Source organism: Micrasema longulum, unplaced genomic scaffold (genome assembly GCF_059751315.1).
Source record: "Micrasema longulum isolate JH-2025_06_02 unplaced genomic scaffold, ASM5975131v1 h1tg000478l, whole genome shotgun sequence".
NCBI classification, from domain to species: domain Eukaryota; kingdom Metazoa; phylum Arthropoda; class Insecta; order Trichoptera; family Brachycentridae; genus Micrasema; species Micrasema longulum.
The window spans coordinates 105,217-127,478 of record NW_028277675.1 but is presented as its reverse complement, the minus strand read 5'-3'; the positions used below and the strand labels follow the sequence as shown (position 1 = coordinate 127,478).

General features: G+C 33.2%; 1 protein-coding gene across 1 annotated transcript in view; it reads left to right on the top strand.

Annotated features, from left to right (window-relative positions):
- Inx7 (innexin 7) overlaps positions 1–17,918 on the top strand; it is a 29,313-nt gene extending 11,395 nt beyond the window's left edge. The window contains exons 3-8 of the mRNA XM_088226923.1: positions 978–1,155; positions 3,053–3,200; positions 8,343–8,529; positions 10,464–10,614; positions 15,579–15,768; positions 16,471–17,918. Coding sequence (XP_088083049.1) covers positions 978–1,155; positions 3,053–3,200; positions 8,343–8,529; positions 10,464–10,614; positions 15,579–15,768; positions 16,471–16,744 — 1,128 coding nt within the window. The 3' untranslated portion in view covers positions 16,745–17,918. The remainder of the gene's footprint in view (positions 1–977; positions 1,156–3,052; positions 3,201–8,342; positions 8,530–10,463; positions 10,615–15,578; positions 15,769–16,470) is intronic.
- Positions 17,919–22,262: the final 4,344 nt, after the last annotated feature.

Here is a 22,262-nt window from a genome sequence, read left to right as displayed (position 1 = left end):
TTACAAGAACACTACTATAGTTTCGGGAGAGCACTCCTTCCATCGACGGGTGATATAAAACTAATATAGTAAACAATCAATCAATTGTCCCGTAAAGTCAACGCGACAAGTTCTTTTTTTTTAAATTCATTGCCCAAGAAAAAATATATTCAAAACGCGTTTATTTATCGTAGCGGCTCCAAATTTCATTGACTTTGTCCCCATTTAGATATTTTTAATACAAAATTTTGTGACTTCAAAAAAAACCTTTTGGAACACTGTAAAATGAAACATTTGTCAGTGTGTAATAAGTTTATGTTCAAAGGAACTTAAAGAATTATGTTTATTTTATTATAATATCAAAATTTTGAATTGGTCAACTATATTATGAAAATCCCTCTCCTCCACTCCTCCACTTTGTTTCCTCATCCCTTAACCTTCTTGAGAGCTCTTTTTTTTCTCATGTCTTATATAATATATTATTTTTCTCTGTTCTGTGTAACATGTTCTCTCATTATATTTGTGAAAAACTTTAACTGGATGTGTGTACAATTTTTTATATTTTGTATTCTTATACAGGGTGTTCTTTAAACCCTGTCACATCCGAAACCACGATGATCAGTATGCGCAAGAAGACATAATAGCATATTTAAAAAAATATTTAAAACAAAGATTTTTTTAAAAAATAAAATATTTAAAAAAACAAATGGTTCCTTACTTCTGCAGGGGAGAAGTGAGTGGAGCACGGCGCAGTGTCCGATTCCCCCCTCTACCCCCTCGTTTTACCCCAGCAGAAGTAAGCAACCATTAGCTTTTTTTGTTTTATTTTTTTTAATTCTAAAAAAATATTTTTATGTGGCAATATGTCTTCTTGCTCATACTGATCATCGTGGTTTCGGATGTAACAGGGTTAAAAGAACATCCTGTATAACAACTGTTGTTTTTCCTTAATAAATAAAAATAAAAATTATAAGGTTATACTATTGGTTCATTTTCAGATCAGGCACTACAATGAATCAATGCTCCAGTCAGGGTACATTCCTCACGCTGGAGTCGGACCTTCCAGCGATAATGATGAGCTGAAGCATCACGCGTACTACCAATGGGTTCCGTTCATGCTGTTTGGACAGGCAATCATGTTTTACCTGCCGCACAAACTGTGGAGAAAACTGGAAGGTAAATAAATAAACTTTTAGACGTTTCTCCGCAATGCAAATATAATAAAATGCCTGTCTCTTTACGTTCCGCCATTTCGGGTTAGGGGCAGACACAGAGGATAGAACGCCGCATCACTCTGTCATTGTACACAGGCCTCGCTTCTTCTATTACATACATCTTCTCATGCCCTGTGCATCATCATGTGCGGAAAGGGAGTGACGATGATGATTTTTTAAGTTTCATTTTTCCGAAATGACTCCGCGTGTGACGTCTCAAGTTCTCTTCCGCTTCTTTTCGGTCAGTTCTGCCAATTGGTCTGTTGTCTTACCGTAACCCGGAAATCGTTCACAACTCTCTTATCATTGGTTAATTCATGTAAACTAGTGACGTCATTCAAAATGGTTGCAAAATGTATACATTTTATTACAATATTTTGAGATTGTCCAAATGTTTGTAGGCAAAAGACTGGATTTTACCCCCTAGGGAGTCATTAAGATTTAAAAAATGCTACGGAGATGGAGAAAATTTTCGAGAAGGGAATACAGATGTCTTGGCATTTACAGGGCTTATGACCTGTCGTTGGATGTGAATATGGATTTTTTAAAATCGGCAAAATGGCGAATATTACAAGTGTGTAAAATAGCCAGTTAAATTAGCCAACGACAGGTCATAAGCCCTGTAAATACCTAGATTTCCATATTCCCTACTCTAAAATGTTATCCATCTCGGTTGTAATTTGTATAATTTTTTTTCATACATTTTCAAGAAACTTGGCATCATATTTTTTTTATTTTATTGCAATATTAATACATTATAAGAATAGAAACTTAAAGTATTAAAACAAATTTTTCCCGATAAACTATTAAATACCGTAAAACGGGGTTAAATTGCATCACTTTTTAATAACTTTTCAGCTATAATGATTTTTTTCATCGAGGAGATGAGTAGTGTTTTTGACAATAAATGTCATGGTTATATAATATATTTCCTTTACTTTTTTGTGGTTATAAGTATATTTTGTAGTTTCATATACAAGCTATAATTTTTTGAAAAATGATGCAAAGTAAGCCCTAGGGCGGGGTGACATTGCATCACTTTTTTTTTCCTTTAGTATCTTAATAGATTCCACATGGACATGGAAATATTAATATTAAAATGTTTTGGTAAATTTAGTAAGAAATACTGGTATTATCAAATACATGACAAAATTCAACATACGAAACCACTTTACTCACCTTAGAATGATACACACTGTTGAAGATGTGATAAGAATTACCTATAGAAATTATTCATAAAAACTGCACAACCTACCCAAACCGCTAATCGCTCAGTACTAAAGTACCATATTGAATGGAAAATAACCTTAGGTAAGAGTGAAAAGTGACATCCATTGAATATTTGGAGAAACAATGAGTTATTGTTAGTAGCAATGACAACAGGTGTCTCTAAAAACTTTTTTTTTTTGATGCAATGTTACCCTTGATGGTGCAATTTAACCCCGTTTTACGGTAATTATAAATAAAACAACTTTGCTTTTAAATACAATTTTCTTTTCCGTCTACCGGTTTCAAAGCAAGCAAGCTACTTCTTCAAGGTTTACGTAACTTATTAGTCTAGGCATCTACAGGTCCTATTACCTGTCATTAGCTGGTTTAAGTGGCTATTTTACACACTGTGTAACATTCAGACTTCTATATTCCCTTTTCCAAAATGTTCTTCATCTCTGTTGTAATATGTTAATATTAACAGCTCCCCGGGGAGTTGGATTCAGTCCTTATCTACAAAACTTTGGACAAACTCAAAATATTGAGTTTGTCCAAAGTTTGCTCTATTTATGTTATGATCAAGAAATATATGCGCGTACAAGAACGTTGACATGCTGTTTCAACAGCTTGCTATTTTTGTTGATCATCAGGAGGGAGGATCCAAGCGCTGGTGGATGGCCTGCAGATGGCTTCACTATCCTACGCTGATCAGGATTTCGAAGTGAATGGAAAAATTGTACCGTCTAAGGAAACTGTGAAAGCAAAAATGTCAACCATCAGAATTGACTTCTTGACAAGGTAAAATTTACAGAACAGATCTATTATATTTATAGTAAAATTATTAAAATATCCGTGGATTTAATAATTAATTCAGTTTTCTGCGTCACTATATTAAAAACGTATTTTGGTATAATGACTGTATTATAGTCGTGCGGTAATTACTACAACTAGTAACTTCAAAATTAACATTTATGACCTCATTTCACAACATCTCACAACACATGTTTGTATCTTACTTCATGAATGATTAAACTAAAAGCATTTAATTTAATTTAATTTAATTTAATTTGATTTAATTTTATTTTATTTTATTTTATTTTATTTTATTTTATTTTGTTTTATTTTATTTTATTTTATTTTATTTTATTTTATTTTATTTTATTTTATTTTATTTTATTTTATTATATTTTATTTTATTTTATTTTATTTTATTTTATTTTATTTTATTTTATTTTATTTTATTTTATTTTATTTTATTTTATTTTATTTTATTTTATTTTATTTTATTTTATTTTATTTTATTTTATTTTGTTTTATTTTATTTTATTTTATTTTATTTTGTTTTGTTTTATTTTGTTTTATTTTATTTTATTTTATTTTATTTTATTTTATTTTATTTTATTTTATTTTATTTTATTTTATTTTATTTTATTTTATTTTATTTTATTTTATTTTATTTTATTTTATTTTATTTTATTTTATTTTATTTTATTTTATTTTATTTTATTTTATTTTATTTTATTTTATTTTATTTTATTTTATTTTATATTATTTTATTTTATTTTATTTTATTTCATTTCATTTCATTTTATTTTATTTTATTTCATTTTATTTTATTTTATTTATTTTTTACTATTTTTATTATTATTATTTTTATTTTTTTATTTATTTCAATAATGGCAAAATTGCCTTTTACAAAACGTATGTATTTGGTTTAATTATTTTTAAAAAAACATACATTACTAAGATTTAGAAACAAAAATTAAACCTAAAAATTATATAACACATTCAGTAGAAGATTAAAACAATTAAAAATAAATAACTATAAAACAAGTTTGCTTTCAACCCATTTTTTTTCTTCCGACCGGCTTCATAGCCACACAAGCTTCTTTATAAATGTATAAATTAGCAATGAATCTTCTCCAATTTTATTTTTAACAGTGTTTACTCAATATTGAATCTAAACATATGGATTTATTATATAAATAAAACACGAGTGATACTTTAATCCACAAATTTGGAATATCTAGTAACCGGTTTCATCGCTTTCGCGACATCTTCGAGACTGGTATCTTTATTAAAAAGTTAAATGTATTTATACAGAACAGAGGTAAGGATACATAATTCAAAGTTATATGTAAGTAAATTAAATAAAGTTATTTTTTTCTTAAGGATCATTGTCAACAAATTTTCTTTGGGTTAACTAATGAATTGATATAAAGCTATTTTAATATATTTAAAGCGAGTTTAAGTATTTTATTTTATTTTTGGTGTCCCATCCTTCGTGAGTGTGGTTTTGTAAATAATGATTTCCAAAACATGTTAGGTTTTTGTTGTTTTCATTGTGTGTTTTGTAATATAAATAATATAGATGTACATAAATACCTTGTTTTTAAAACTGTCTGAATATTTGTTAATTATGTTTGTTTTTTAAGTTAATCTTCTTTGTTTATTCTCAAATGTAATAAAAAAAACTAAATTGTTAAGTGTCCTCGGCACGGGAAACCCCAGTGAGGTCACATTATTTTTATTATTAATTATAGTTTGTAAGCGAAAAATATGAATAAATAAAATAAATAAATAAATAATCGAGGCACAGGATTAGAACTGTGGAGGAGCTGTTTCGCACTACTCAGGATAGGGAAGCTTTCTTCCGAGTAGTCGTCTACGTCAGGGGAACGCGACATGACACGTGAAGAAGATGGATATTATCAATATTTTGGTGTACTAACTGTCGGATTTGACATCTCCCTATGTCTCCTATAGACTATGAAATCATGTATTTACAAAAATATATTTGGACATAGTTGTTAATGATTAATATGTTTTCTTTACGAATGATTGTAAAGTGATTAGCATGTTCACGCGAAGGATATGATTCTGTTTTATTTCTGTAATAATTCAAGTACTTTTTAGACATGATAAAAATAATATTTTTATGAGAATTTCTGCACATGTATGATTAGTGTCAGAAAACAATAAAACTGTGACAAATGTGTTCAGGTTAATCAGATAAAAGTTATTTTATACTTGTCTTATCAATGTAGACAGAAATGTGTGTAATATTCAATGTAAATATTTTATTAGGGGTATTAATGTGCTTCTGTGTGGTGATTCATTGACAATTATATGAACATTTGTTGCAACAGAGAGGGAAAACATTTTTGCGAAGGGAATACGGGAGTCTAGGCATTTATAGGGCTTATGACCTGTCATTGACTGGTTTAAGTGGCTACTTTACACACTGGATGTTTAAAAAAAAAAGGAAAAAACTCTCAATGGAACAAATTTTTTGACAGTAAGATGTAGATGTGCATATAGAAGGGTACTAGACCCGCCGGTAAAAACCGATGTACCTACATCAAAACTTGAAGGTGGAGAGTCGGTAGTGTATTTTCGCAAACGCTCTGGAGAATTTATCCTTAACTATGACGTCATTATGAAGTTACTTATGTCACATTGGTGCGTAGATATGTGTACCGTGACATACGCTTCCCCTTGTTACATATCTATGTACCTACCCAAAACTTGAAGGTGGGGGTCTGTAGTGTATCTTCGTAATCGCTTGATATAATTTATCTTCAACTATACCGTCGTGGTGAAGGTATGACGTCTTTAGCTACCCATAATAATAGTGGCCCTAAGGGGGGTACCAGTAATAGCCCAGCTAAAGTGCTATAAACACGACAAATAACACCTTATTATGATTGTCATGGTAGTGATAAAACTGATTCACTATATTTTGAGTTCGAATCTAATTTGCACTGTGCCAATCAATTTTAGAGTACGGTATAATCGGTTAGTGTGGTGCGAGTGACACAGTTTTAAATAGTCTATTTGTTGCACAAAAATCCATAGTTAAAATAATACTCAGAGTCCCGATACAGACATCTACTGAAAAAATATTCCATACATCACAACTTATGACACCAAAACAATTATACGCTAAAACAACACTCACTTATATATTCAAAAACTACTCTTACTCAAATGAAAGACATAACCCCTACAATACATCACATACAAATAATATAATCACTAGATCCTCAACACAAAGACAACTTACACAAATACAAACTAATACCACTTTCGGACAAAGGGATTTTAAGTATTATTCAATTAAAATCTATAACCTACTTCCACTATCTATTAAAACGATAAGTAACGAGAAAATGTTTAAAAAGGCTATAAAAAATGGATATAGTGGAGCTAGGTAGAAGTAAAATGGATTGTCTCATTCGCCCATACCAATATTGAATCATCTGCTCCACAAGTGTATAGCTTATGTTAGGTTTTTGTTATTTTCATTGTGTGTTTTGTAATATAAATAATATAGATGTACATAAATACCTTGTTTTTAAAACTGTCTTAATATATGTTAATTATCTTTGTTTTTTAAGTTAGTCTTCTTTGTTTATTCTCAAATGTAATTTCAAAAAAGTATATTGCTAAGCGGCCTCGGCACGGGAAACCCCAGTGAGGTCACATTATTTTTATTATTAATTATAGTTTGTAAGCGAAAAATATGAATAAATAAATATGTAAGTCTGAACAGGGAAGGGAGTAGGAAAATATGAGCGGGAAAGGAAATATGAAAGTCTGAAGAGATAGGGGAATATGAAAGTCTGAACCGAGAGCAGAATATGGAAGTCTGAACCGAGAGCAGAATATGGAGATTTGAACAGGGATGAGAATATATAAGTCAGAGCAGGGAAGGAAAAACAGAAGTCTGAGTAGGGAAGGGAATGTGGAAGTTTGAACAGAGAGGAGAATATGGAAGTTTGAACAGGGAAGAGAATATATAAGTCTGAAATGGGAAAGGAAAATGAAAGTATGAGCAAGGAAGATAATATGAAAGCCTTTATTCAGGCTGGGAATATGGATAAACGGAATATATTTCTTCGTCTAAAATTTTATCCATCTGCGTTGTTACATGTTAATTTATATAACTCCTTGGTGGTGAAATTCAGTCCTTGCCTACGAGAACAAGTATTCCGATTAACTGAAAATATTGTTGATAACATAGAATTAGAATAGTCCAGAAGGAGCGTAGAATCATATTTGAATACATTGGACTGTGTCCAATAATTCCCCCACTATGGCCTACTTTCGCCGCGCGCATTCGTGATATCGCCGCGTAATGTTGCTTGATGGGAAAAAAAATTATCATAACACAAATATAAGGTAAAAAAAAGTAATCTGTTGATTTCTCTAAAATTTTATTGTGCACGCGGAAACATTGATTGAAACAACAAAGTAGATAAGTAAAGGGTCATTTAATAAGAGTAATTGAATTAATGAACTTTGAACTTATAATGTAAAACGAATTTTATTTTATATAAAACGGATATTTTTATATCATGTAAAATAATATTTGATGTTTTAAAAATAATATCGTTCAAATCTCCCCCACGGCGTTGTTTAATCCGAAGTCTAATTTTTATTAGTTTTTTTGTTAGGTGAGCAAAGTGGGGTAACAAAACTTACAACCCTGGCAACACTAACGAAATTTCCATTTTGTTTCTTCGAAAATCTTACAGATGGAAAAATAATTAAATTTTTAAGTAATGCATTTGCTACTTAAACATTCGTTTGCTAATTACACGTGAAATGTGATACCATCCTGTTTCTTTAAGATCCTAGCAGTATTTCTACACTTTAAAACGACACAACACTGCATAGTTGAATTCAAATCAGGAATTGCGTACTGAGCGACGTCTACAAAGAAACTAATGGGTCAAAACGTAAAACTACTCATTTATGAGAAAAACTACTCATTTATGAGTAGTTTTTCGCCTTCTGTTTGATGTGCGTACGCGGTTTCTGGACTGTTCTTAATTCTATGGTTGATAATTTTTAATTATTTATTAGGCTATTCTAGTTTAACATGTCGCAGTGATATCAGAAACTAATAAATACAATACAATAATTCTTCAACAGACTCCATATAACGAGGACTTGGTCTCTTTGGCTCATCTTTTGTGAAATGCTCAATTTCCTTAACATCATCTTCCAAGTGTACATCACCAATGTCTTCCTCGGTGGATACTTCATGGGTTTGGGGCACCAGGTCTCTGGAGTCAATTGGGATGGAATTATGGATCCTTTGGACATCATATTCCCGAAGGTAAGCCAATATTTTTTAGCCCTCGGGACTTTAAAAGATAAACTGATGCTTAATTAAATAAATTACGCTTGCCCACTACAAACCGCACCTAAGTTTCCTTGGCGATAGTCAAATACAAGGAAAAATTGCTTGTTGCTAATGAAAAAAGTTGCCAACGGCAACTATAAATTGGTAGCTTTGGTATATTTCTGCAGAAAGTAAATTAATCCAGAAGTACGCAAAACAAAGATACTTTTTTAGATCGAGGAAAAGGGGAAAATGAATTATTTACCGTATGGGATCGATCGATCGTCAATTCGCTGAAAAAGTTTGGAAATCATCTTTCGAAGCCACCAGAAACGATCATGGATAATAGCAAAAAGCTCTAATCGGTATTTTTCTAGAAATAAAATGAGACCACACTACATGTGTTTAGAAAATTGATTAGGATAACCGGGGCACAACGAAGGAGAATCAACAATATTGAAAACAATTGAAATTTTGAAAAAATCAGTGTGCTTCGATGAAAATTTTGATATAACTAATTGAAATAAGAGATTAACACTTTACAACAGAGATGAAGAACCTTGAAGGAATATAGATGTTCAAATATAGGCAGAATGGTGAATGTTACACAGTGTGTAAAGTGGCCACTTAAACCAGCCATTGACAGGTCATAAGCCCTGTAGATGCCTGGACTTCTATATTACCTTCTCTTAAATGTTCTTCATTTCTGTTGTAAAGTGTTAATATAAACAGCTCCCCGGGAGTTGAATCCAGTCCTTGTCTATAAAAATTTGGACAAACTCAAAATATTGTTGATAAATTACCTGGTCCATGAAGAAGTATAGAAATTAAAAAAATAATATTTTCAGGCGTTGCCTAGTATGTAGGTGAAATAATTCAATTAGATGAATCTCACCCGCATAAATAAAAGTTTCAGCTCTTTAACTTCACAAACATCAACAGATGAAAGAATTGAAGGAATATAGATGTTCAGATATAGGCAGAATGGTGAATGTTACACAGTGTGTAAAGTGGCCACTTAAACCAGCCATTGACAGGTCATAAGCCCTGTAGATGCCTGGACTTCTATATTACCTTCTCTTAAATGTTCTTCATTTCTGTTGTAAAGTGTTAATATAAACAGCTCCCCGGGAGTTGAATCCAGTCCTTGTCTATAAAAATTTGGACAAACTCAAAATATTGTTGATAAATTACCTGGTCCATGAAGAAGTATAGAAATTAAAAAAATAATATTTTCAGGCGTTGCCTAGTATGTAGGTGAAATAATTCAATTAGATGAATCTCACCCGCATAAATAAAGGTTTCAGCTCTTTAACTTCACAAACATCAACAGATGAAAGAATTGAAGGAATATAGATGTTCAAATATAGGCAGAATGGTGAATGTTACACAGTGTGTAAAGTGGCCACTTAAACCAGCTATTGACAGGTCATAAGCCCTGTAGATGCCTGGACTTCTATATTACCTTATCTTAAATGTTCTTCATCTCTGTTGTAATATGTTAATAATCATAGTTTATTAACAAAAATAACAATTACTTTATCTACTACATACACACTTAGGTAATAGATTTCTCTGGATCATGTCTAGTCTGCCTCAATAGGTACAACCTGTTTTAAAGCAGACATTTTTATGCAAACCTACTAGTTAATTTACTATACAGTGATACAATATTAATTTAATATTTAGAAATGTATTGTGAGTAAATTTTCCGATTTTTCTCGACCCAGTAACCAAGTCATAAGCCCTGTAGATGCCGGGACTTCTATATTACCTTCTCTTAAATGTTCTTCATCTCTGTTGTAAAGTGTTAATATAAACAGCTCCCCAGGGAGTTGAACAGGGACTGGTCCTTGTCTACAAAAATTTGGACAAACTCAAAATATTGTTGAAATAAGATACTTTTTGATAGTATTCTTTATTTTTAGGTAACGAAATGCCAGTTCCACAAATATGGTCCTAGCGGGTCTATTCAGAAGCACGACGCCCTGTGTGTGATGGCTCTCAATGTGATCAATGAAAAGATTTACACTTTTCTATGGTTTTGGTTCCTGTTCCTCTTCATCGCAAGTCTCTTTGGTAAGATCGCTAAAAATAATTTTAATCTAGATCTAGATACTAACTCGTATTTACTTATATCTATGTTTGACTAAATCTGAGTCATGTATAATTGATAAGATTAAGCAAGGGTCTCACGTAGAACGAATGGATGACGAAAGAATGGTAAAACAGGTATATATGGCGAGAATGAACGGTAACGTGGGACGAAGACGACCAAGGAAGGCGTGGCATGATCAGATAAATGAAAAATTTAAGTCTGGTTATATCAAAAGCAGACAGGCGCCGTGGCGCAGTTGGTTAGACGGTCAACTGAGAAACTGGCGTCGCGGGTTCGATTCCCGCCAGTTGCGAGATAAAAATCCAAGAAAGATTTTTTTCTCAATTGGTCTGGGTGTTGTGGTGTATTTTTCATTACCTCCTTCCATATCCCCTCTATCCCACCTGCTGACAAGCTTCAAAATAGAGGCTTAGCGGGATATTCCTTTAAAAAAAAAAACCGAAGGGCATGTATGACAAGGTGTATAAATGTGGAAGAAGCTAGAAATATATGCCAGGATAGACGTGTGTCGCGGTCCGTTCTCTCTGCCCACCCCTACGGGAAAATGTCGTGATGGCAGTAGTATTACTTGTAATTCTTTTTCTTGGTTGTTTTAACTCTCCTTTCCCAGTGATGTGTAGCTAGTACACATTGCATCTAATAACTTTAGTATCTTTATAAATATATTCGTTCTGGGTTAAGATTTTCGGTAATTCTCTGTTATGCATTTACGTATCGGTTAAAATATTTTTTTATTAAAGAATTTATACTTAGGGGAACAGAAAAAGCATATTATCAAAAATCGGAGTGTGAAGTAAAAGAGTACCAAATGTATCATTGTCTCTCACACTCTGTACGTCTCAGTATCGATACTACAGGTATATTGGGGATTGAAAGAGACAGTTCGTAGGTCTCCAAGTTTCGCTAGGGGTGGTTCTTTCGTCCGCGCTGCGAACATGTGCTAATTTTTTTTTCATGTTTTTAGTAATTGGATTAAAAAATATGATCACTTTTGATTTCAACTATAAATAATTAAAGCAATTGCCTTTGCCCGTTTTATCAATCTTTACTTAGTGAAGCTAGTTCTATCTTATTCAGTTAGACATTTATTGGTACATTATTTCTGTTCCATTGGTTGCACCAAAGTTCAGCTTCACCAGTGCAACACTATTATTGACTTATAATTTTTCGTTTGACTGAATGAGCCGAGGGGGCAGGCGCCTCAAGCTGTCCCCCCGTAGCTACGCCCACGCTTTGAAAACATATTGTATAATGTCAATGTGTCTTATGCACAAAACATCCTAAAGAAACTAAAATTGTGTCATGAACTTAGAAATTACGTACTCCACAGGATGTAATATACCTAGAGTTCTAATGCATAATTTTGGCACCTAGCCATCTGGTAAAATCCCTATGGACCAATACTAATCTCTTACGCAATAAAAAAACCGTGTATTTTCATTTAAAAAGGTCGCTTATGCTATGCACCTAAAAACCATATGATTCAAATGCGTGAGAAATAGAATTTCGCGGGAATTTTTGGATGTCGCGTGGGAAGAATAAAAACATTAACTATTTTTGTTAATAGGTTAATACCTACCCCTCCATAGAACTAAAACTTGTAGCCTCACGTCTTTACTACGTCACTATGACGTAATATTTAGTTAAAACAATTAAAAATAATAGATCAATAAATAAATTTGAAGATAATCTGAAGAAATTTTTTGAAACGTGTAAAAACAACATTAAATTTTAATTAGTATGTGTGTATTGTTGTTTTATGTTTTTTTTAATATATCCTATGTTTTTATTTTTATTTTTCTTTCTCATGTACTCGTATTTCAAATTATATCAACTCCTATAAATAAACAACTAAAACAGTGTAAGTCACTCTTCAAGCACAAGATTTAATCTCTTTTTTTGGAGAGTTACAGTGATAAAATTTACTAGATGTGTAAAAGTAGATATGTTTAGAATTTTACAAAAACATGTACTTTTTATGAAATTTATCAATAATAAAAAATAGGGTAGCTTTAATATACAATATCTTCGTGTATTGTCAATTGATCTAGTGGACTTCGATTAAACCTTATCTGTGTGCTACTGCTTCGGCACATAAAAATAGTAAATTTTTGTATATTTGATTGGTATTAAAAGATTTTGCTACTTTTGGTATTTACCGGTTGGCTAGGCGTTGCTAATTTTTCATTTTCCAATTATGCACACACAGACAACTGTGCTAATTAAAATTTAAGACAAGCAAATGAAAAATATGCACTTGCAAACATATTTTTCATTTGCTTAAATCGCCTTCTCGTCAAATGTGATTTATCACGAAGATAAGTACCAGCCTTATTATCTTGTTTTGTTTATTAGCACAAAGTTTAAAATAAAAAGAAACACGATATAAAAAGATTCACCGAATTTATTCCTTATCTTATGCCGAGTGATTATGTGATTATTACGCATGGCAAGTCTAGAAGAAATTAATCTTATCTTGTGATCACTATAGCTGTCACTACAGGCGCCGTGGTTGGTTAGGCGGCTGACTGTGAGCCCAGCGTCTCGGGTTTGATCTCGCCGGCTGGAAGAAAAAAAATCCGTGTAGCTAACGCGCTACCGGCGTCGTGTTGTGGTTCCGCTGCAGTCACTAACGCACACGTCCCGATCCACTGGTTGTAAGGCAGCGGAGGCTAGGCGATCTTGTCAAACTCGTCAGGGCCGGAGATGTCCTCAGAAGGGCCTCTTACTTCAGGTTGAAGTTGCCGGTTCGCCGTGGTCAGGAATCCGTAGGAAGAGAAGTCCAAAATCCAAGTCCAGGGTGAAGCGAAGGTGTCAAGCGAAGTGAAGTAGAATCGAGTAGAAAGCCGGGTCGGGGAGAAGCGAGTGGAGATGAGTAAAAGCCAAACGTCAGAGAAGAAGTGTCATTTATTTTCCAGTGTACACGTTATATACCGTTCGCGCTACGTGCCCCACCATTCACCCCGCCGAGCGGGTCTAGCCGTCGTATGCCGCGCGGAGAGAGAGATAGCGATAGAGAAGGCCGCACGCCCGCTCTATCTGTCTCCCTCCCTCCACGTATATAGGCACTACCACCTCCAGCTCTCACGGCATTCTTGCGGCGGCAACGCAGCGCGAAAAGATGAACATTCAAAAATATACTAAAAATTAATCTACGAACTAAATGCCTATTCTAAATGTCTCGGTACGGAAAAGGCCACCCCCGAAAGTGACAAATACTAGTCTTTATTGGAGGGGCAGCTCATTTCTAACACATACCGAGATCCCTAAATCTAAACACTTAGTCTAGCGCAGTGGCGGTCCCTACAAGGGCCGCTTTCCGTCTTGACGTCCGTAACAATCCGAGAAAGATTTTATTCTCAATTGTTCTGGGTGTTGTGGTATATCTTCTTTATATATATAATTCCTCTGTACGTGTGATGTCACAGTACTCCTCCTAAACGGCTTTACCGATTTACGTGCGATTTTCAGTGAAATATAGATCTTTGCGCTGAAAATTGATTTATTGATTCTAGAGCCCGTTTTATAAGAAAAATATAAGCCACAAAAAGTCAAGTCAAATTTATTTATTTAATCGAAACCGAAGGGCATGTATGTAATGCACTCGTTTATAAATTCATGAATATATTAAGGATATTTAGGCTGTGCCCGTGTTAAGCCATAATAATTATGAATTAAAAATACACAGAAAAAATAATTAATTATAATAATAGTGATGCAATAGAATAAGAATCCAGAAAATAAAGTATAAAGTATCTTTATATATATAATTCATCTGTACGTTTGATGTCACCGTACTCCTCCTAAACGGCTAACCCGATTTACATGCGGTTTTCAAAGAAATATAGATCTTTGCGCTGTGCGTGTTCGTAGATATTAAAAGTTAGTAGCATAAATGTTTTATTCATCGATCTACCAGGGTTGCATTCGAGGAGAATGCATTTGGAAAAAAATGGAAAGATTTTGTTTTTTGTGCATTAAAAAAGTATGTTTTTGAATGTTTACAAACAACATTTGTTTCTTGTGGATCTCAATCAGATTCTTTCCTTAAATTCCTTATAATTTCTACTTATTTATTTATTTTTACTGGATTTTTGGTAATACTCAAATAATATTAAATTCAATACATTAAAAAAGTCGTATTCCTGCATAAGTACACCCCTCTGTTGGTGAGAAGACCGGAGTTTGACGCCATATTTGAAAAATATTTATTTTATGTTTTGGAATTCAACCATAAACAAGTACCTAGGTTACAATATTTGAGTTTGTCCAAATGTTCGTAGACAAGTATGTGAAATAATTCAGTCAGATGAATCTCTTCACAACCATAAAGGTTTCGGCTCTTTAACTTCACTAAAATCAACAAATGGAAGATTTGAAGAAATATGGATGTTCAAATATAGGCAAAATGGTGAATGTTACACAGTGTGTAAAGTGGCCACTTAAACCAGCCAATGAAAGGTCACAAGCCCTGTAAATGCCTAGACTTCCATATCCCCTTATTTAAGGTATTCTCCATCCCTGTTGTAATTTGTTAAGTACCTAGGTACCTACTTAAATTATATGTCTGAATATTAACAATGTTTAGTTTTGCAATTTAATCACAAAAAAGTACCCAGGTACTTATTAATGGAAAGTCTTCTTCCAAGTTAATAAAAAAAGAATACAAACAATGTAAAAGTATAAATAAATAAATTTAAAAAAATAGCAGGAAAATCGACGTTCGGGCAGGACAACGCCTGTCGAGTCCGCTAGTTTTTTTATAACTTCCTTCCATATCCCCTCTTCCTACCTGCTGACGAGCCTCTAAAGTCTGCTTGGCGGGCTAGAGAATAGAAGTTGGCAAGAAAGGGGGTTTAAAAGGAGAGGTTCAAGTCTGCCTCAATATTGCATAATGACATTGTGTTTTATTACCTCTATCCAGGGCTGATCTGGCGCCTGATCACGGTCCTCCTGCATTCCCGCTCCGCTCGTTTCAGCGAGATCGTCTTCTCCAACGCGAACCCCGGGAAATTGGACTTGAGGAATGTCATCTCCGTTACCAACCATTGCTACTTCGCTGACTGGCTCTTCCTCTACTACCTTGCTAAGAATATGGACGGGTTCATCTTCAGGTATGAGTTAATGTTATTGTTTTTTTTTTACTCCAAGTAAAATGTAATAATTTTATTATGAAACCTTTTCACCTCATAGAGAACTTACTACACCTCACACGATGCATAGATTATAAATCCAAACTCTGGTTCATTTTGTATTGATGCATTTTGTGATTCCATCTGTTTTTTTGCGATTAATTTTTCTTAGATTAGATAATATGAAAGAAATGTACAAAAATTTTAAATCCTTGAATTATTATGATATAACAACTTTAAAAAACAGCACATCAATATTTCATCATCATAATTTCCTTTTTGAACCTAATGGTGAATAGGTGACTGCATTGGTACACCAATCGCAGGGTATCTTGATAATTATTGTTACACGAAGGTAAGATGATACCAGTCCAGGGACTATGAAATATTCTGGTGTGAAAACTCGGTTTTAAAAATCAATAATTAGCCAAGAAATTCAATTACATGATTTGTTGAAATCACATCGATCTCAAAATGGTAATACTTATAGCTATTGCATAATTTTTTAAAAATAAAAATGATTGTGTGATTTTTCACTTTATTTTGAGAATATCTTTATGACATTAACATTGATAAATGTTGTTTAGAAAAATTTCTTATCAACATGATGATCAAAGGTAGAAAGGGTGTATACATATTAAAAGCTACGCAAATATAATAAATGTTATTAAATGTGCTTTTTAGAAACCTTTTCATCAGTCTGGCCGAAGAAATGGACCAGAATGATGAAGCTGAAAAGATGGGGATCAGAACACCGCCTTACTTCGATACAGATTTAGACGAGAAATCTCCATTCATGAAGCAAGGAATAGATACTCCAGACAAAGTTAATCTTATGGACGAGGAACCTAATAATACTATCAACTATGCTAATGAAAGCACTCTTAGACTGCAACCGCAGAAAGAGAAAGAGTTCCAAGACATGTTCTTGGAACCGGCGAAGAATAAAGACGAATAGAGACATTTGAGACTGAATAGGATGAATTTTTACAATTATTTGTCGATTTCGTAGCCATTGTTAAAAAACCAAATACTTTGCTTACTAGCTTGTAGTTTATTGAACGACATTTTGAGTATTTCCAAATGTATGTATTTTGTAGACAACAACAGGTTTTTTCTGTCTAAGTATTTTATAAAGATTGATGTTTTTTTCAGCATAGATTTTTGAGAATATGATATGAATATCTAGGCATTGCTTGTATTAAGCGACCTTAACTATTTTGCTTCTGTTTAACCATCGGATAGAAGAATTGAAGATATTATTATTTGAATGTTCAAACATGGGCAAAATTTCTACTTCAACAAGCCAATGGCAGATCATAGTCATATAAATGACTAGACTTCCATATTTCATTCTCAAAAAGTTCTCTATATCTGTTGGACATACTATCAAACTTGAAGTTTATTTATTGACACGACTATTTATGAACAATGAATTGTTCGCATCTTTTGGTTATGTTCTAACTAAATATTTTTTTCCACATTTGTTATTAAGTAAAGCATGTGGACATCACAAAACACTTCGAAGAGAGCCCATCGCCAGCCAATGCTGTCGTTACCTCCTATGTCAAAACTGCGTCCCAAAGTTCTGTTGAAATCTGACAAAAAAAATCCCTTCAACGACTTCTACGGCGGGGGCCCTTAGATGTAACGAGGCTATTTGGGTTAAGACTCTACTTAGGCATTCGCAGTACGTGTGCAAGCCAAGTCCACTACCGCACCTCTAAGACACTCGTAATGGGAGCCTCCTGCGTCGGTTCTTGGGCTTTTTGCTGGTTATAAAATCTAACCACATTGTAACTAATATTCTCTTAACATTTAGAAGTCTAGTGTTTTGAGTTTTGGAACGCCTAAACCAAAAACATGACATTTATTTTTGATTTTGTTGAGCTTTTTTCTTCTTAATAATATTTTTCAAAACACCAAAAACAAAATAATATATGTTCATTATTTTATACATATAACGTATTATGTCTGTACTCTTTTATTTGATTATTAATTAAAACCAATGTCTGAGCACCCGATGTAAAACTATTATTGAATAGTTTATCGGGACAAAATATATTTTAATACTTTGTTTTTTTTATAATGTATAAATACGTATTTGCCTGTTTGATACATTAATAAAATCAGCAAACTGTTTTATTTATTTGATCACAGTGTGAATTTTGATCAATATCATGATTATTTTATACATTGCTTAGACAATGAACCAAATCTATGTAAAACTTTTACCATTCTTTATCATTCAACTATGCATTATCCAATGCTGTTTGAGAAATTACTTGAGATTTATAGTTTGTAGTTAATTAAATTAATCGTTTATTTGTTATTTTTTGTTTACGACTAACAGTGTTGAAGTGAGCAGTTTGCTAGCAATACCTCCTTCACAAAAGACCTGGGCACCGAAAACGCCTCTAGACTCTAGAGGCAGAATTTGTTTAAAGGGACCACGGGAAAGTTTCTACTGTAAGACTAACTGTCATACATCATGAAGCATATTCGAACATATTTATGTTGGTCAAACCACTGCCACCTCTCGTTATAAATTTATAAAACTGTTAATTAGTTTAAAAACTATTCCAGAGTACCTAAGGAAGGCATAGATGGATTAACGTAGTAAGTAAGTGTTGTATTCTCAAATGAAAACCGAATTTAAAATTTCGTTCAAAAGTTTAAGCTTCCGAGATTTCTTATGACTGGATTTTACATTTAAAATGGGTGTTTCCCAAGTATTGACCAAATCACATCTTAATTTACATATTTTGTGATTAAGTACCTATAGATATCGAGGCTTTACTGAGTCATTAAAACAAGTTCCGAAATAATCGCATTTAAAGCTTTTTTTCTTTCAGCGCATTATTTCTCCCACAATTTTTTTTACATATTTTTTAAAGCTTTGTAAGAGTAATCTTTACTCTAGGCATTGCATAAAATTTTTTATCGAAATCTTGCACCTTTATTCAAAAAATATTTGAAATATATTAAGACTGTTGACTTAATGCATTCTGTCAATATAGCCTCGATATTTTATTTTATTTATTTAATCAAATATATAATAACAAATACAAAAAATATATTTACACAATATGTACTTTTTATTTTTATTTATGGACGTAGCCACTCCACTGGCCCGTTCCGGAGTGTCAAGTGAATAATTTATTTTTTACATAACAGTACATACTTTCACATTATAGGCGTAAAAAATTAAAATATGTAAAAAAAGATTTTAAAACTAACCTACATTAATAAAATGAGAAAGGACCTTCATGAATTAAAAATTATATTTTGATATACGAAACATATTTGTCAGCTTCCTGTCTGGCACTTTTAGTAATCCATTTATATTATATTTCATTTATTTATATTTGTTATAATTTACGCACGCTTTTAAAAAAACACTCTCATCTAATTATTTGTAATATAAATGTGTGTGATCTTTGACGATGTGCAAATAATCCTCAAAACGCAATATAAGATACAATTTACATTTGACGTTTGAAAACGTCAACATTTTAGACTCTTAAGACGGCCATTTTGTTTTCAGTACTCAGGCCTCGAGACTTAGTGGTGCTAGTGAGCGGTGTCAAAATCATGTTAAGAAAGCGCTTTATTTATAAGTTGTGTTATAAAATTTTAATAAATTAAAAACGATGGGAGATTAATACCCGCTGTTTTATTATTAAGCTACGGTTTCTAATTTTTATTTTATTAACAATATATTTATGTAACACTTATTGAGATATAAATCCTAACTCCATGGAACGAAAGTCCTGTGTTGAGTTGGGACGAATATAAAACTTTAACAACATACATACCACCAAGTATACTATACAGAACAAAAACATCATTGAAAATACATGGCACATCAACATATAAAAGGAAAAACAATGAAAAACATATGTAGTACATGAAAAAAAAAATTAATCAAAACCTCCCCCCGAGGAAGACCAAGTTCTGAAACTAAGTTTAGAAAACTGTTTTTTTTATTTTATTTATTTCGAATACAAACAGATGTACAGGTTAAATTAATATTTTTTTAAAAACTATATAAAATGTATACATAGTAGGGTCTGCCATCCAATTATATGTATTCACTAAATAATAAAGCGACGACGGTTTAAAGTTTAAACTATAAAAATAATAAATATTCTATATTTTAAAATAAGATAAATATGGACAGAACAAGGAGATAGTGGAAAGGAAAAGAAGGAAATTGATAAGGAGTGGTAAAGGATGATTGAAGGAAAGTAAAAGTGGAAAATTGCAATGTTTGATTATGTCCAAATGCTTGCAGACTGGCTGGATTTCCTCCCTAGGGAGTTGTTCATATTTAAATTTATTTCAACAGAGAGGGAAAAAGTTTTCGAGAAGAAATTTGGAAGTCTAGGCATTTACAGGGCTTATGACCTGTCATTGGCTGGTTTAAGTGGCCACTTTACACACTGTGTAACATTCACCATTCTGCCTAGTAGGTGATTTGGTTCAGCCGGATGAATCTCACCCACGTGATAAAGGTTTCAGCTCTTTCACTTCACAAAAGTCAACAGATGGAAGAGTTGAGGAAATGTGGATGTTCAAACATGGGCAGAATGGTGAATGTTACACAGTGTGTAAAGTGGCCACTTAAACCAGCCAATGACAGGTCATAAGCCCTGTAAATGCCTAGACTTCCAAATTTCTTCTCGAAAACTTTTTCCCTCTCTGTTGAAATAAATTTAAAGTGGAAAATTGCATTTGGTTTAATGATTTAATGAATTATGAATGAAGAACATGAATCAAGCCTATTAATTCTCTTCTGTACATATTGTATGGAGTGTTAAATATATCAATACTTTTAAAATTTTTGTTAAATGTTTCACATATACGAGGAATCGTAGAATGTTTCCAAAGATTAGTTTTAATTTTACGAATATAGAAAATATCAGAGAGTCTAGTTGGCCTGGAGGGAACACGGTAAGCACTTAATACGCTCTTCTAAAATATTAAACTCTTGGTGCGATAGAAGGTGAGTTGTCTCTGACGAAAAGTCGTCCGGGTTTTGGGTTTAACATAATCGTACCCTGGGAGAACCGTCAATTGTATTTTGTATGTTGATGATGCCGTGCTTCTTGCTATCAACAAAAAGGAACTGCAATTCTTAGTAACAAAAGTCTACTATGTATGCGAGGGAAGCGATTTGCTGATGAATGTCGAAAAATCGAATGTGATGATTTTTGAAAGAAATGAAAGGATGACTAAATGCGAAATCACTGTGAATAGTTATACTTAAACAGGTAGAGGAATTTGTGTATCTGGGAAGTATGTTTTCTAGGGTTGGAATGTCTGAGAAAGATAATAAAAGAAGGGTAAAAGCCGGGAACAGAGTGAACGGTACGCTTAAATCAACCTTGACAAATAAATGTTTGTCGCAAGAGGCAAAACTGTATGGAGTCCTAGTCCCGACCCTGATGTATGGGAGCGAAGAATAGACTTGGAAAAACAGGGATAAAAGTAGGCTAGATGCTGTTGAAATACGATATCTCAGGCGAAAGTGTGGTAAAACTATGTACGATAGATGCACAAATATTGAGATCCGTACATAATGTAAGGCTGAGATAAGCATTATTGACTAAATCAAGAAAGGAGCTGCGCGTTGGTTTGGACATGAAGAGCGAATGAACAGATAAACAGAATGAAAGAACGGCTAAAAATGTTAGCAATTCGAACTTTAATGGGTGCAGAAATAGAGGAATACCGAGAAAGACATATCATGACCAAATACAACAAATGCTTCAAGATAGACACGTCAAAAGTCAAAAGTCGGAATAATCGGCGCGCGCGCATGAGAAGATGTTTGAATGTAGGAGAGTGAGATTTGTATGCAAAGATAGAGTGATGTGGTGTTCTATTCTCTCTGCCTTCGTTTATGGGGAAACGGCGTGGCGATTTCTTTGTTGGTTTTTTTTTTCTAAAAACCTCGTACAAACGTTTTCTTTTACAAAAGTCAAACGAACAGCGTCGTAACTAGGGGCTGGCAGGCGGGCGGCTGCGAGAGGCCCAACCCTCGAGGAGACGCACATTGCAGACCCACAGCCTCCTATTCTCCTTCTCTTCCTAGAAAATAGGACCTGGAGGGCGCATAATTTAAACCTTGCCGGAAGCGCTTAAGACCCTAGCGTCGTCTTCTTCTTGCGGTGCCTTGTCGGGTCCCCCGACGTTGGCGATCACTACAGCGAAATCATCTCGGTCCTGCTCTAATGTAATATTCCGCAGCCAGGACAACTGCTTATTGGATTTATTCGCCGTAGTAATTCCGGGGCAAAGATCCTAGCTTCGACGCTGGATATAAATGTTGATGGATGCAGAAACAAGAGAAACAGAAGGACACGGTATTTCACACTCAAACCTGTATTCTTCATTCGCCAGCATATGAACAATGTAAGTGAATAGGAACATAACATTATTGAGACAAATATTTTTTTTCTCACACGGTT